Consider the following 15791-nt stretch of genomic DNA (forward strand, 5'->3'; position numbering starts at 1 on the left):
TTCACAATTATTTTGTCACATATGTTTTTGAAGTGATGCCGTTTCTGTTCTAGTGGGGGAACAATTGAAAAACAGCAGTATTCATTAAATACCCTCAACAAAACAGACAGTAACCTGATTAGAATTAAAAACCTGAATTATTTACAGAATGTGATGGAACTGAGATATACAGTAGTAAAAGCCATAGAACTTTCAGTGCTTTAACAAATTACCCAATTTGGGGTAATATTTCAGATATTTTTTAATGTTTTCTGTCAGCAGTACACACAATTGGATATTTAACTACTGTACCTACCCATTTCTAGTAAACAGAACAGCAAACTGACATCTGTCAGAATAAAGAATAAGATTATCAGAAATATCAAAAATATTTTATGAGGGAGAAGTAAAAATTATTTCAATATAATCTTATTCACAAATTTAATTTGAAACAAATGTCAGTTTTGTATTCCCTTCATAACCAGTGGAATGACTTTTGTACTAAAAGCACAGTTACAGGGCAGCATAGTAATGAAATTACCTCAAAAGATTACTGGAGAAATCATTTAGCACACAGCTGAAAGGAGCTACAGTACAATCCTTGTAAAAGTGGCAGGTTCCAAGATGCTATCATTAGAAATTTGAGTCATTTTATTCTCAGAACAAGTTCAATCCTAAAGACCAATAATTCACTTTGTCAACAGCTTCTCTGATATCGCTTTAAGTGCAAATCTTGCTTTATAATCACATAGCAAACACAGTTGTTAGTACCGAAATAGGCATTAATAAAATATTTGTAAATGACAAATACAGTATATGACTTCAGTTAATAACCAAACAATCATTGGCGAGAACTACTTAATATCAGGCTGCTGACACTGCATTAATAAGCCTTTTCAGGTATTACTGATTATAAGGACATTATGCATGAATTCCCCCCCCCCCCCCCGTACTGAAGTGCTGCTTGCTTACCATCTGCAGCTGTTGATTTTAATTTTATGTTGGTGATAACAACCATGCCTAGTATCTGTAAGGAACAGACGTACGGTATATCTTGATCTTAAACTAAACATTCATTTTCCCAGTGTACCTTCTCTAGATCATTATTACAGGGACACTTGCAGTTTTCACACCTTGTAAATGAAATGTACCTGTGTGATAAACGGCAAAGTTTAACAACACAAATGCAATGCCATTTCCACACATTTTTCCCAAGAGTAAAAAAATTTGCTCCATAAATTCTGGAAAAGAATCAAGTCAATCCTCTAGGGCTGTTTTATGGCGTACCTTTAAATAACATTTTGTTAGGGCCTGAAAAGGTGTTAAATGAGTTCAGTGGGGTAACTAATTGGTTGAATTAAATTAATGAGGAGCACAGAAGGACTGGACCCAGGAGGCTCTCAGGCAAACAAGGACTGTAAAAGTGTGAACAAATGCTTTAATCCATAAAAAATAAATGCAATATACCAGCATTTCTTTACATCATTGCCATTTAGCATCTTTGTCATTCAGTCCTTAAAAAGTCAATGTTAGGAAATCTCTCGCACTGTCATACCAAGTTAAACAAGATTTTGTTAAGAACATAACTGCTGTGTTATTTCATGCTATATTACCTTAGAATAACTGGGACACATGCGGGGATAAAAGTGCATAATCCTTTAACAGTTATAATTTTACAGTTATTTGAAAGACACTGGAATTCGAACACAAAGTACAGAATGTATTAATAAAAAAGTTTAACACTAAACCAGGACACCATGTCCTGATTAGCAATGCATGAGATGCAATAGGAATCAATTTGCTTAAAAGTCAAAATTAATGATACTTCCCTTTTATGAATTCCCAGAGCTGTAAAACTCTAACCGATAAACATGTATTTAGGCTCATGACAGTTATGTTTTACAAGAGAGGTTTAGGAAATATGTTATTATGTTTTAATAGCTGGCTGGTTCTTGCTCTAAACAAACATTATTAAAGCCATGTACCAGTCTGCATAGAGAACAGATGGGGAAATTGGCAGAATGCAATTCAATAAAACAGTTCAGTCTGTAAAGAGACATTATACTTTTTAGTCTTTTATGGCATCAAGCTCTTATTCCCCACCTAATTAAATGAATATACCCCCCTGACTGTTGATTAAGCTGACTAAGGAATAAAATATTGTATACTCTACTCAGAAAACACTGAAAGCAATTGAAAAGGGAACAAATATACTCTATAATCTGTTGCGTTGCCTGAATGCTTCAAACATTTCACATGAAATTGCTTTTTTAAAAGCTTAATCCTTTCCCTCATTGTCCTTCAGTAAATTCTTGGATTTGGTAATGGTTTTTTTTTGACTGAGGGATTGATTCTTTAGCTTTAGAAAGAACTGCTGCTCAAATTAAGTACATTTACTATAGTCTAGAAAGGCTCTCAAGAAAGAATACTGAGACTGGCTCAATTTGAATTACTCATTTCCACTACCCACATGTATGTGTGGGTAAATTGGGCTACCCAACTTACATTTATTCAAACATGGCTGCCTAATCTTTAATAGCAGCTTCTGAGCCGTAGCTGAATCAGGCAGATACAGAAGCACACACAGTACAGTAAGAGCGTTTACTTACTTCTAGCTCATTTGGTTGACCCAAGGAGCTTATCCATTCATTTCTCCCAAGAAGCCAGGGTTTCAACATCAACAATGTGGCTAGGTACAGTAGCTTGTTCCAGTCTCCCACACACCTTTGTGTACATCAAAGTTTCCTCCAGCATTGCATCAGATGGTTGACAAGTGTAGAAAACCATACATTCACTGTACACCACCGCAAAGCTAAGGCAAAATATTGTTTTAATACATCTTTTATAAATAGTTTTACTAAACTGATTATTGCTTTTTTGATATTACATTATTACTCCTTTAGTATTGCCGGCAATTCCAGTAATACGTATCTTGCCGATTTATTGCTGCCGATAATGCAAGCAATTTTATGGCAACTCGAGATTTGCTTTAACTGGAAAAATAATTAGGTCTGCAGATTTTTTTATTTGTCCATCGATGATCCAACTTAAAACAGAGCCAGGGGCTCATGGATATTTCTTATAGTATGGATATAAAAATGTCAGTGGTTTCTTGTGTTCTCTCTGCAATGCTGCAAACTGCCTTCGAGTTTTGGTATTAGCCAATTTCACCAAGAATCAATGCACAAAGGAGTATTATTATTCCTTGGTATATGTATTTTTACTGCTTAACTACGACTACTATCCAACACAGATAATGACCTTTATGACATCAACATAATATTAAAGTTTTATTACAAAATTGTTACATAATATGATCCTGGAGACTTTTTTCACGAAACACCATCAGAATCAGGATTCATCATACAGTACATGAAGCAGATATTTCTTTTTTTGGATTTAAATACAGTACGTGTAAAAGTGATTGTTTGTGAGCATTTCCAATGTACTGCAATATACAGTAAAACTATGATTTACATTTGTAATTGATGGCATGGTCCCCTGTGCCCTGTTTTTAAGTACGTTTTGACACATCCCTTTAAAGCTGGCCTCTCCCTCAGCTCACCATCGAGTAGACTGTAAATAGACTGTAAATAAAAATGAACAGTTGTAAATAAAATGAAGAGGGGAGAAACTGACACTAAGGTATGTTAATGACCCTCAGGGACAGACCCTAGCTTTAAGGGGGCCCTAGGCAAGACCCCAGAAAGGGGCCCCTTCAGATCACTTTTTGCACATACACATCTATTAGGGCGGAGCGGTGGCTCTGTGGCTAAGGATCTGCGCCTGTGACTGGAAGGTTGCCGGTTCAAATCCCGCGGTCGGCAGAGGAATCCTACTCCGTTGGGCCCCTGAGCAAGGCCCTTAACCCTAACTGCTCCAGGGGCGCCGTACAATGGCAGACCCTGCGCTCTGACCCCAAGCTTCTCTCCCTGTCTCTGTGTCTGTGTCTCCATGGAGAAAAGCTGGGGTATGCGAAAAGACGCATTCCTAATGCAAGAAATTGTATAGGGCTAATAAAGAAACATTAAAAACATTAATAGCTCAAAACACAACCTTATTTTACTATAATATACTGTGAAACCTTATTTTAGTAACAATAAATTATATAACTAGAAAACTTTTATTAACCAGCTTTGAAGAACACATAATAACTTTTAAACAGGAACACGAGACACACATTTCACAAAGATGACGTATTTTAACATTAAAAGTAATAAAAAGAAATATTAATAACAATAAATAATGATAAACAGTTACAAATTGTAACATAACTTACAAATTACTGCTTTGAAACCTTTGCAGAAAGAAACTGCAGAAATTGATATGAAATTAAGTAAGACACAAAAAAAAAAACAAATACATTCAATAATATGGGAGGTGAGATCAGTTAGGCTCGGCAGCTGGGAAACATACTAAAAACGTTCTATATAAATCAATTTCCCTATCTTGTCGACCTCAGGTATGTTTAATCGACGTGAGCTCAGAAAAGCTCCTCTTCTGCTCCCTCCGCTCTCACAGGGAGAGACTGCAATCCAAAGAGCTACAGGTTGAGTTCACATAACCCCATTTAATGAAATGCAGGAGAAACCGCAAGGTAAACAGCGCGTTTTAAAGTCTTTTGTGCTGTACACTTGCTTTCGCGATTTAGTATGGCCGGGCAGCGCCGATTTTCATCCAGCCGATCCACACGGCATGTGTACCATTGCTGGAAACGCGAATCTGTAAACTTTAGTAAAAACACTTCAAGCAGTCTACGTGTCTAGCTTGAGAATGTGACATTCGCTAGTTACGTGAATCTGACAGACTCAAAACCAAATTCAAATTCAAATCAAATACAAATAATTACATTATTACGCATATTGTGCATTATTATAATGACTTGATTTGGCGTACCTGTGTTTTGAGATCGCTTATCTCACTCTTCTTTTCTGAGCTTCAGAAACATTAAGTACTGGATTATCATTGGTCATTTTTTGAATAGGTTTCCATTACAATAATCCGTACCAGTAACAGGAAGAGCCGCTTTATACTGTAGGAATTTTTCGCTAACAGTTCAACGAACTATTTAAAAACACGTTGTTTTGCACATTGAGGGGCCCCCTGGCGGCCGGAGGCCCTAGGCAGTCGCCTAGTTCTCCTTGGGCTGGCCCTGATGACTCTCAAGGACATTCATTAACAAATGTGTGTTTAGACAATATATTTACAAAATCTTAAAAACAAACAGTAATATTGAGAAAGAGTCTTTGTGCATTTGTCCCTTAAACAAAAGATCACACATGTTCTATATGTATGTGAATTTAACTTGAAAGTTTGGAGTACTGCATCTTGTGGGTCAAAAATACTCTTTGGATACATTATTCTAATGATGAAAATATTGATAATGACTGTGTAACTAAATGCTGTGTATATCTTATCTTCATCTCTCATAAAAGACTATTCTATTTTTATAAACTGGGAAGGCAATTCAAATTCAAACTGCAATTAATACAATTAAGCCCCATAAAAAATAGGTTAATGCAGGCTTCTTTACATCTGGAGCAAAAGAGTGTGTGTATCGAAAATCAATATTTTGGGGGGATTTTGGATATCATTCAGTAATGAAATTGTTTACTTTATATTATTTTGAAGTCATTCCCACGGTCATTTTGAGCAATTTAAAGCCATGCTGATTAAATGATCCATACAGGAAATTCACATATATTACCACAGGCACACACAGAGTTAAACAGTCACGTTTTTTTAAATGTAATTCACTGTATCATTTTATCCTTGATGTTTCTAGATATTGGGTAGAAAGTTGTTGGGGTTTTTTTCAGCTCTCAGCATGGCAGTCATGTCTGCAATGTGAGTAGAGGTGAAATTGCAGAGAAATTGCAATGTCACTTCTTGGATATTCACTGCCTCTTGGTTATGTGCTTCTTGCTGCAGGATGGTTATGATTTGGTGATAAAAATAAGTAATTTAACAAACACTTTTATTCAAAGCAGTTTACAGAGAACACATGAACTGTGCATCAATAGTTGCTGCTGAAAGGGCTAGAACAGGAAAACATTTCATTTACTTACGCAGGGTACCATACAAGAATTCAGCAACACATGCCAGGAAGCTCTGTGCATTAAACACTTTTACCTTGACCGGTGAAATACTAAGCTTACCAGAGGGTACAAGCATAAAATATGTAGAGGTGCAGTTAAAGTTTAGAACAAGCTACTGTACCCAGCCATGTTCTGGAAGATGGTATCCTGTTTTTTCTTGCAGGAAACTGCTGCATGAGATCTTTGGATCACTAAGCTACAACACCAAATGGGCTAGATGTGTCCTTTCTTATCTTCTTACCAGGAATTAAATTTGAACTCATATTAATTGAGAACTTTTTTAGACTATTAAATAAGATACCATCCATCCATTAGGGTTGCAGGGGAGCCGTAATCTATCCGGCACGCAATGGCTGCAAGACAGGATCCAGCCTGTATGGGATACAGGTCCATCACGGGGCACAAGCAGACACACAAACACAGACAGAAGCACCTGGAGGGACCCCACCAGGATCATGGACATGGGGAGAACATATAAACTCCATTCAGGTAGCACCCTAGAATTGAACCCAGGGCATTGCAAAGTAACAATGCTAACCACTTTGCCACTGTGTCACCAAAATAAAATACCATTATCTGTCATCTTTATGCTGTAAAAACAGTGTGCAAACATGTAAAAGCTTTTCATTAGGCTGAGATTTATTTCAACACAAATGTGAAAAATATAAATTAAATTAAACATTGATGCGTAAGAAAACAACTTTATTTCTGAATACCTGGTAAAAATAAAACTCCAAATGTTTTCTTTAAGCAGTTCAGAATTACCCTGTTATTGAAATAAGAAATTGAGAAAAGCAAATGTGTTGAAATGTCATTTTTAATAGATCCTGAATGTTTAAATGCCATATTTAATGACTGCCAAGAAGGAAGCACGAATTATTCAGAGGACTGAGTGAAAAAAACATCTTAGAAAAACTAAGACATAAACAAGTGTTCCTGTTTGCAGCTTCTAAAAAAATAATACTTCTAGGAAAATTGATCTCTTAATCACTCTAGAAAAAAGCTTGGAGACTACAAGTGCATTATTTTATGTTTTGTTACAAGTGGCATTAATTCTCTGCTGAAATACTTGTCTATTGGAATTGCCTATATCAGGTGGATGTAGTCAAGCTCTTCAGTTAATTTCTATTTGATGAAGGCATAATTTTATCACTTCAATTTCATCTTGCAGGAGCTTTGGCAGCAATGAGTTAATGAGCAAAATGCAGATGCATAACCGCTCGAAAAGCTAAATGTCATGGCAATCGCCTGTTATACTCTATCTTTCACAAAGCGTATCCTAAAGGATTGTGAATAACACTATGCAGTCCTATGTAGCCTCTGTAAAATGCTTAAACATTAAACACTAGTATTAGGTTGCCTTATTGTCTCTTCGGGTAAGGACATAAGAGATTCCCTTCACTAACCTAAGATTTGCTATTATTTTAAGACCAGGTTATTTGATGATGCCTAATGTACTTGTCCTTAGACTAGTCCTGGGAGGGGGACAGTTTAGATACCATTTCCCCAACCAAGAAAGCCTACAAGCAAACAATGGATGGAGTGGAGGCAACTTTGAACACAAAGCATGTGTATACATGATTCATGTAATTGATTGGGCTTGTGGTGCATGTAGCAGCTGAAATGAAATGGGTCATGTGAATATGCTTTAAAGAGCGTCTTGAATTGTGTGTAATGGCCTAATAATGTCCCCTGCCTGGGCCATTAAAATCTTAATAGACTGAACCCTGTGGGATTACGAATTATGTGATGCTGTTACAGTATGTATCATTCTTTAATGTTTGTGTGCCCAGTCACCATCACCGGCACTACAGCACAGAAACTGCAAGGAATCTGTAATTGTAATTGAACTACATCTGCAATCCATATGAACTGCATTTGCAATGCATGATTTTAGTTTCCTGTGTTATTTAATTTAAAAACACTGCACTTTACTACTTTTAGTATAGTTATATTTGTACAGGTGAATAAAACCTAAAGAATCTTTGTTTTCTTTTCCGAAGGTCTCTGCATGTTACATCTTCCTGTATAAGTGAACTTGTGAACATACTCAGAGGATCCTTCTGAGTGGAATGTTTTTTTTAATCTAGAACATCATAGGTGATACAATAATTAAAGTATACAAGTCAAATGGTCTTTCTTGTAGAATCATGAGCAGATATATAAAGTAACTGAGAACTCTTCAAGGTATTGCAGGCAGGACCAGAGAGAGAAAATCTCAAAATAGAAAAATACAGGACCTAATTTCCATGACATATTCTAGGATGTGGAAAAAAATGATGATGCATCATATAATTGGACATACAATTTTCAGGAAAACCAAGAGGAGGCCCTCTGGTCTAAATTAAAAGTGGTTAAGAACATGGACATAAAGCACAAAAATATAGAGGACACATGCCCAGGGACACTCAGACTCTGAATTTAGTCATCCAATTCCTTACCTGAAAGCATGTAGAGCAGTATAAAATATTATTTAGAGTCAAGAGAAGGATATATTATAAACAGCTGCTGTCAGAGATGTTATACATTATGTGAAAAGCTTATGTATGGTAAAGTATGCAATGCAAAAAGGGCAAAGACCTGTGATCGCTTGTTCTGCAGCGTGTCTTGTCTCATTGTTCTTTACATAAATCATCTCACAAGCAGTAGTTGTCAAAAAATAATTTATAGTGAAAATTATTAACCGTACCATAGAATTAATGAAAAGGCTTCTGAAAAACTAAAGTTCTTCATGCCTGAAATGTTCAGCAGAAGAGAGGTAATGGAGAGCTATCCCAGGGTGCACTGCCCAGGGCTAATTCATAAAAATGCAAAAGGCCTCACAGTGGAACATCATCTATGCCAATTAATACTGGCAATTATCCATTACAAGTCCCATAAAGGGTCATTTGACATGAAAAATGTCACTACTAATACAAATTTGTGACTTTGTTAATTTACCAGCACCCCTCTTTATTTTCTGGTCAGCAAACTACCCTCAGGAAAATTAATACTGTTGCGTGCTGAAGGGTCTTCTAATAAATAGTGTCCCATATTTAGAAAAAGGACTTTCCTCCACTGTAGGCTACAGTATAACAGGGATAAAAGGGGCGTGATCAAAGATGATTTGAGGTGTTTGCACAGGTACAGTGATATTTAGCTATCAGAGGACAGAAAGTCACCACTTCAGGTGTAGTGCCTATCCACAGAAACATATAGATCTCCAACATCCACTCCTTAACAATCTTTCTTGCACATTACTTTACAAAAGCTTCATGACAATGGAAATTTCTCAGGAGCCATCAAAACTGTTTGCAGTTCTAGTCTGTGCTTTGCTTTTTCTTATGAGAACTTCCCATTGAATCCAAAGCAGTTCAACTAGTAAAGACTCTCAGAATGCTGGTTAATCAATATAGTAGAACTATTTCCATTTCACATCTGCTCTGCACATTTCTGATATGATTAATTGATTGTGACTAGGATTCACAGTTGTCAACTTTCAGTTGTCCCAATGTCAGTGCAGATGAGGCAGGGGTTGGGAAGACATGAGCTTAATAGGTTATCTTAGGTTTGCTGCAGAACAGCAACACCAGAAACAGGATTCTGGTTCAGGAAGACTCAGATTACTTCTCCAATCACTGCTTACTTTCCTGTACTGTAGGTGCTATGAGGTTCACAGTGTGAAAGCACAATGACCCAGACAAGTTCTTGTTTTAGTGGAAAGTTTACTGTGTTTGGTCCTCACCCCTCCTGTACTGGCACAAAGATCCTAGTGAAGCCAAGCTGATTAACAATTTCAGATTTGAAAACCTGTTGGAGGTATTAAATGCAAAATAATTGGGGATCAAAACAAATTGAAAGAAAATTGCTCCTTACATCATCTTTAAAGGTCTACTGCATGGCTTCAAATGCGATTTAAATAGAGCCTCTGGGAACAACACGTCAAGTTGGCTGGCTGCCTGGCATGACATGCAATTGCAGGGTGGAACAGGAAAACAGCATGAGAAGTACAGCCAGCCAGACCGAAGTAACTGGGCTGGTAGAGCTAAAGGGATTAAGGGAGAAAGTAATTAGCAACAATAAAAAAGGAACCAATTTGTCAAGCCTGTAATTGAACTGGCAAAGCATGAGTCCAGTGAGAAGCTTTAATTAAGAAGCTTTAACAGTGGCTTTCTTAAAAAAAGGGCATTGAAGTCGGGTATTTGGGCAGCCTGGCTACATTCCCCTCTGCACACTGTCACTGTCACATGCCAGAAATGTGCTTCCTTTTCCAAGTGGCAATTTTATGGAATCCCAAAAACCATAGTAGAAAAAAATCTTCAGACTTCCATTGGAAACTGGGTTTACCAAATCAATTCAGAATCACAATGTCACTTCAGGAACCACTGTAACAGAAAATCCTTGAGTCCTGTAAACACGGAACTTCCTGACTTTTAAAAGAGTGAAAGGTAAGAGAAAAAGAACTGTGTTGGAAAATATAACCAAATGCACGTGACTTACATGTTTGGTGTTAGGCATCTTCACAAAATGGATGGAATCATAGGTCTGCTTAAATATTGCAGCCTTCAGATCTACCATTTCAGTCCATGTGGGAAGAACCCATGTGCCCCAGATTTTATATGTTAAAAAAATACAAAACTTTTTAGATGACTGCAAAAATTCTTAACCAACTTCTGCAGTAACTGAAGGCAATTTTGTATGTAATGACAAATCTTAAAGTGTTCTAATAAATTTTCACACTACTGCTTATGATATGTGAATATTTTTTCTTTAACTTACATCAGTTCCAATGAAAGATTGGTATATTACCTGAAATGCAACTTTAAATAATGGCAGAATGTAATGAAAAAAGAATGTTGCCAAAAGCAGAATGTCACAACAGACACTGTATTAAACATTAGAGAAAATATGTCAGCATAGCTTTTTTTCTTCAGTTGTAGATAAAAATGTGCCACTCTTTTGCAAATAACAGGAAACATGACCATATATCAAAAAACACAAAAATGTGACTTTGAATAACACACACACTTTTTATTTTATTATGATCTCCTGGTTGATATTTTTCTTGCAGAACAGATTAATATTTGTCAGAAATTTTACATTCCTCATTATTTGAACAGCGTACTGTATGTACTGTATTATTTTCCCTACTACAGTAAATAAACATTTTATAGTTCTTCATGTCAAATCTGTATAGCAAATTATAGTTTCAGTGTGCAATTAAACCCCATAAAAACTGTTGTTGTTTTCTGAACACACCACACTAAATATTGGCTTGAACTGCAATACCTTTCCAGGATTGCTGTTTACAACTAACATAAATTTAAGATTGGATTTTCCAGTTCACTTCTGAATTGCACAGAGTAACAGGATTTAGCTCCACACACTGAGTTTGCAATCAGCAGTGAGATTGGCACTTCATTTGTCATCTTTTAGAATATGTTAAACAAAACAAACAATGACAACACAAACTATGTGATACAGACAGAAATAATGCTCAGGCTATTTCATTAAGGGGTCCTAATGCTAATCCAACCATTTTCAGTCCACTTGTCATGGTGAGGATTACAGTGACAGTCTGTCAATTATGGAGGACTGGACATCGTTCTCCTTCTTCCTGGGAGATTCCAAAACAAGGACAAAGATATAGTTCCTCCACTGTGTCCTTGGTCGGCTTTCAGGTCTCTGCCCAGTGGGATATGTCTGGTCGAGCATCAGGGGAAACATCACATTGAGGACATCCTTACTGGGTGCCAGAACCTTCATAACCATTTATTCTCCATCCAGAGGACTAGAAAATCTGAGGCTCTCACAGGTAACTCAGCTTATCAACCTCTAAACAAAAATCAGAACTTGCCCTGTCTAAGACACAGAGGTACTAAGACTTCCGTCCATAAGGAAAATTAGAGCACCATCATTAAAACTCAATTGTGACATTTGTGGAAATGATATGACGTATGAAAAGACATTTCACAGTGAGGAATACAGTATGTCTATATGTCAAAACACTAATAATTAATTGCCAAGAAATAAAATAAAGGAGAAAATAAGAAGGTGATCAGTGTATTTCATCGAGTTCATCTCTGAATTCAATACCATCAAAATTCCAGTTTAGGGGTTCCAAATTGTTTGTGGTGATTATCATTTTGTACAGCCAGCTCAGTCAGAGCTGAGCTAAAGCTGTCACAGGCAAACAGTAAGCAGTGAGTGAGCAATGGCAATAAATAAGAAATGGAAATGCCCTAAGCCAATAAGAAAAGTAGATAATGTTTTTTTATTTATTTTATAACTGGGGCTCACAGAATGTCAATAATTTCTGAACAGCCTGATAATTCCTTATTTTAACTCTTGTGTTCCTGTAAATAAATTATGCATGTGTTTCTGAGATTTACCACATGCACATATTGTCATTTTCAAAATTAATCAAGGCAAGCAGATTAGATAGAGAATGATATGTTAGAAGTCAAATTGAAAACAAAAATAAGTCAATGTGTAGGTTAGGTTCACTGATACTCCAGTGTAAATATGACTAAAACCACATAAAAGATGATCCTGTTTTGCTGTGGTCCCTGAAGATCAGGGCCGTGGTGAATACAAGCTGAGCTCCAAGCACAGGGTCTCAGACCAATCTTGGGGATCTTTGGATGGAGTGAGCCTTGCTATTCATCATAGCCCTAATCAGAATAACAGAATGTCAGAGCCATGAAGTGAGCAAAGAGAAAGCCTTAAATAGTCTGCTCCTGGAGCAGATAACTGAATTATAGGCCATCTGATTGAAAACTTAACAGCCTTCTGGAAACGTTTCATGACCGACTGCATTCTCATGGGGTCAGATTGGGACTGAGACCTCCTGCAAATACACTGGTTGCTAGTGACAATGCCACGACATGATCTGCTCCCAGCCCAGGGGAAACAGATCCTGATAAAAAAAAAATGTACTGGAAAATGTCGTTCTTGGACTTAAAGAAAACTTTTATCTCTATATTATCTTCAAAACATCATCTATCCACTTTTGGATAAGGGTCTTCCCAAGGTACATCCACAAACTTCTGTCTTTGTAAAGTCTTCCATCTTGATTACATTAGGGCATTTCTGGACTACGGCTGCCACCTAGTACAGTAATTCCTGGACACATTAAGACAAAAGTGGATTTTAAAGTTGTCCTGAAACTGAAAAAAATGTACTTGGAAAATGAGAGCTAAACCTCTGAATTACCATGCAAGGCCTGTAGAAAAAGTTTAGTGATCAATTAATTTAGTTAATCTAATTCAATTTGTTTCAAGTTCTGTTCTGTATCAAGAGTGTCCTGGCAATATGGGACTAAGTGGCAAATCTATTATGAACTCGTAGTTGAATATACAGTACAATACAGTATCTATTATATCATGGGTGTGAAATATCACATGCCTTATTGCAAAGCTTGGGAAAAAGAATGACCAATGACTAGAATGTCATAGAATTGACTCAGAATTCCAATTTTCATTGTTAAGAGGGTGTTTGTACTTTGTACATAATTTTTTTCTGCTGACGCTGCAGTATTTTATAGGGTGAACATACAGAACTGGTTTGAACTGGAATGGAAGAATGCTGGACACAAGGTTTAATATGTAGGTCTATACTGTGTTAAATAGCAATGTGGTCTATACTGTGGCAAATAGGGAAGAGGAAGATGTGTGTGATCTTGGAATCCTGCCAATCTCATCAGCACAGGGAAGTGTGACAGTAGAAAAATATTTAATCACTTTGAGAAAAATATACCGAGCATCTCTGTATTTTTCACTCCCATGCGCATTAAATAAGAACTTCTTTTAACTTCTGAGACAGACTGTCTTTTAAGGGGAAGCGGGAAAATTTCTCCAACACCATTATATGGAAATAGAAGTCGACACCTGTTTTACCTTATTAAGGTTCATCAGTGCAATGCAGCCAACATTGACCGGTGAATCAGGAATACAAATGTACAGTATCTTGGAAGGTATATCTTTCAGGTGTATGGTATGTTATGCTATGAATTATGGGTAGGAATGTAAATTAGAAACAAGTTTAGTTTGATTCCACATGCAGCTCCGTACCAAAATATAAATTAGTCTGGGAGACAGGACTGTATCTTGTCCTGTGTGATACCCTTAAGAAACAATTGTCCATAGCTAAAAACATTGACTCTATGTATAACAAATGGAAAGACATATCCATCTCTCAAGTGTTAAGAGCTAATTAATATTCACACCCAGAATTCATAGCAATTGTGTTATCTTAAAAAATTACTTTAACCTCAGAAGGTGGCTATGAGATACTGTATGTGTTTGTCTAGGTTATAATATGCGTAACAAAAAACAATGCAAAAAACATCATTTCGGAGATTTTGAATACATTTTATTTGCTATTATGTAGTTTATTTTTAAATTGTTTACATTTTTAGGATTTCTAAAAGTGAAACTCGAGTCTGTTCAAGTGAATAGTGCTGGTGCACTATAGGTTTCTGTAAATGTAAAATTATGTACTTTTATTCTGCATTAGTATTTATCTTAATCAGACTATCTAGTTAAACTGAAATATTTTTTTAATCCTGAGCTAAGATCCTCATCCAAGGCAGAGGGTACAAAGACAGCTTCTCCTGATTTTGACCTGAATTAATGACTGAGTTAATTATGAGTTCATGTTATCCTAGGACTCTGTATGAGAAAAGCCTAAAATGTTGCCGATTTGTAAAATGCCTTACAAATCCCACAAAATGTGTTTATTGTATTAAACAAGGAGGTGGAGGAGAGTCCCAGCTTGCCCACTAATTTAGAGGGTATATTTCTCCTGTGGACTTCTGTTTCAGGAACAATCAACTGGCACCTTTGCTTCAGTACAACATTCATCACAGATTGAACTGCAAACAATCGACACAACAACCCGTGAGGTAACTTTCAGTTTGATTTTGATTAATGCCGCAAAGAGGATGGATTTGCCTGATGGAAGATGGAGAGGCTTTCCATCCTGTGGCTTTTTCATCAGTGAGCAGAGAAGTGCGTGAGCTGCCCATTCACCTTCCTTCAGCAGCCCACCCCAGATTGCTTCTCGGCCGCTGCAGTTTTGTAGTGCTCCTCCGGCAAGTTTCTCAAGCGCTCAGCTGCCTGCATTGAAATTGTTTGAGAAGAAGGATTAAAAGTGCTGCTCTCTCTAGGCTTGGCTGCCACTAATGATGTGGCCTTCTACGATCTTTACCCGTATCGAGTCACCTAGAGTATGGTTATCAGATTTTCTGCACTTGGATTTCATTACTTTCTTACTTGATGCTGTATATACACTTAAGCCAAGCTTTTACTTTGATCTGTCATAGATATGTGTCATTATATCATTCTGGATCATACCTCTTTGCAGTGTACTCTGCTTTTTCTATGGCATAACACTGTAAACATCTATATAGGGTATCAAAATAAGTATCACAAAACAACTGAGCTGTTTTTAACAACAGCTATTGTGCACATTTCAGCCCTCTATGTCAGGCCATACAATTATACACCTAGCAAAGCTAGGCACATGCCTGCTGTTACATATTGCAGCTGTAAAGCTGTTCACTTTAATATACTAAATAAGTACTACAGGCATGCAGGTTTTTATAGAAATACAAAACAGGAAGCTCCATACTACAAAACAAAAAACCAACAGGAATAGTTAATGGACACTTTTGTATAAAAGTATTTACAATCACACAGCCATACGTTATTTTATCCATGGTTATATTTGCAC

The 15791-nt window shown here is 36.7% G+C and overlaps 1 protein-coding gene and 1 long non-coding RNA gene across 3 annotated transcripts in view; both read right to left on the bottom strand.

Annotated features, from left to right (window-relative positions):
• The window catches only part of LOC148672821 (uncharacterized), a 51552-nt gene extending 46460 nt beyond the window's left edge, over window positions 1–5092 (bottom strand). The window contains exons 1-2 of the long non-coding RNA XR_015935882.1: window positions 4876–5092; window positions 3457–3566 (exon numbers count right to left, since the gene is read on the bottom strand). This is a non-coding gene — a long non-coding RNA (uncharacterized LOC148672821). The remainder of the gene's footprint in view (window positions 1–3456; window positions 3567–4875) is intronic.
• A 5970-nt stretch (window positions 5093–11062) lies between these two features.
• galt (galactose-1-phosphate uridylyltransferase) overlaps window positions 11063–15791 on the bottom strand; it is a 96957-nt gene continuing 92228 nt past the window's right edge. For both annotated transcript variants that reach the window (XM_088628783.1, XM_088628782.1), the window contains one exon: window positions 11063–15175. In XM_088628783.1, the coding sequence (XP_088484909.1) occupies window positions 15095–15175 (81 nt within the window). In that variant the 3' untranslated portion in view covers window positions 11063–15094. The remainder of the gene's footprint in view (window positions 15176–15791) is intronic.

This window comes from Lepisosteus platostomus, chromosome 4, assembly GCF_059453375.1.
Source record: "Lepisosteus platostomus isolate fLepPlt1 chromosome 4, fLepPlt1.hap1, whole genome shotgun sequence".
Taxonomy (NCBI): Eukaryota; Metazoa; Chordata; class Actinopteri; order Semionotiformes; family Lepisosteidae; genus Lepisosteus; species Lepisosteus platostomus.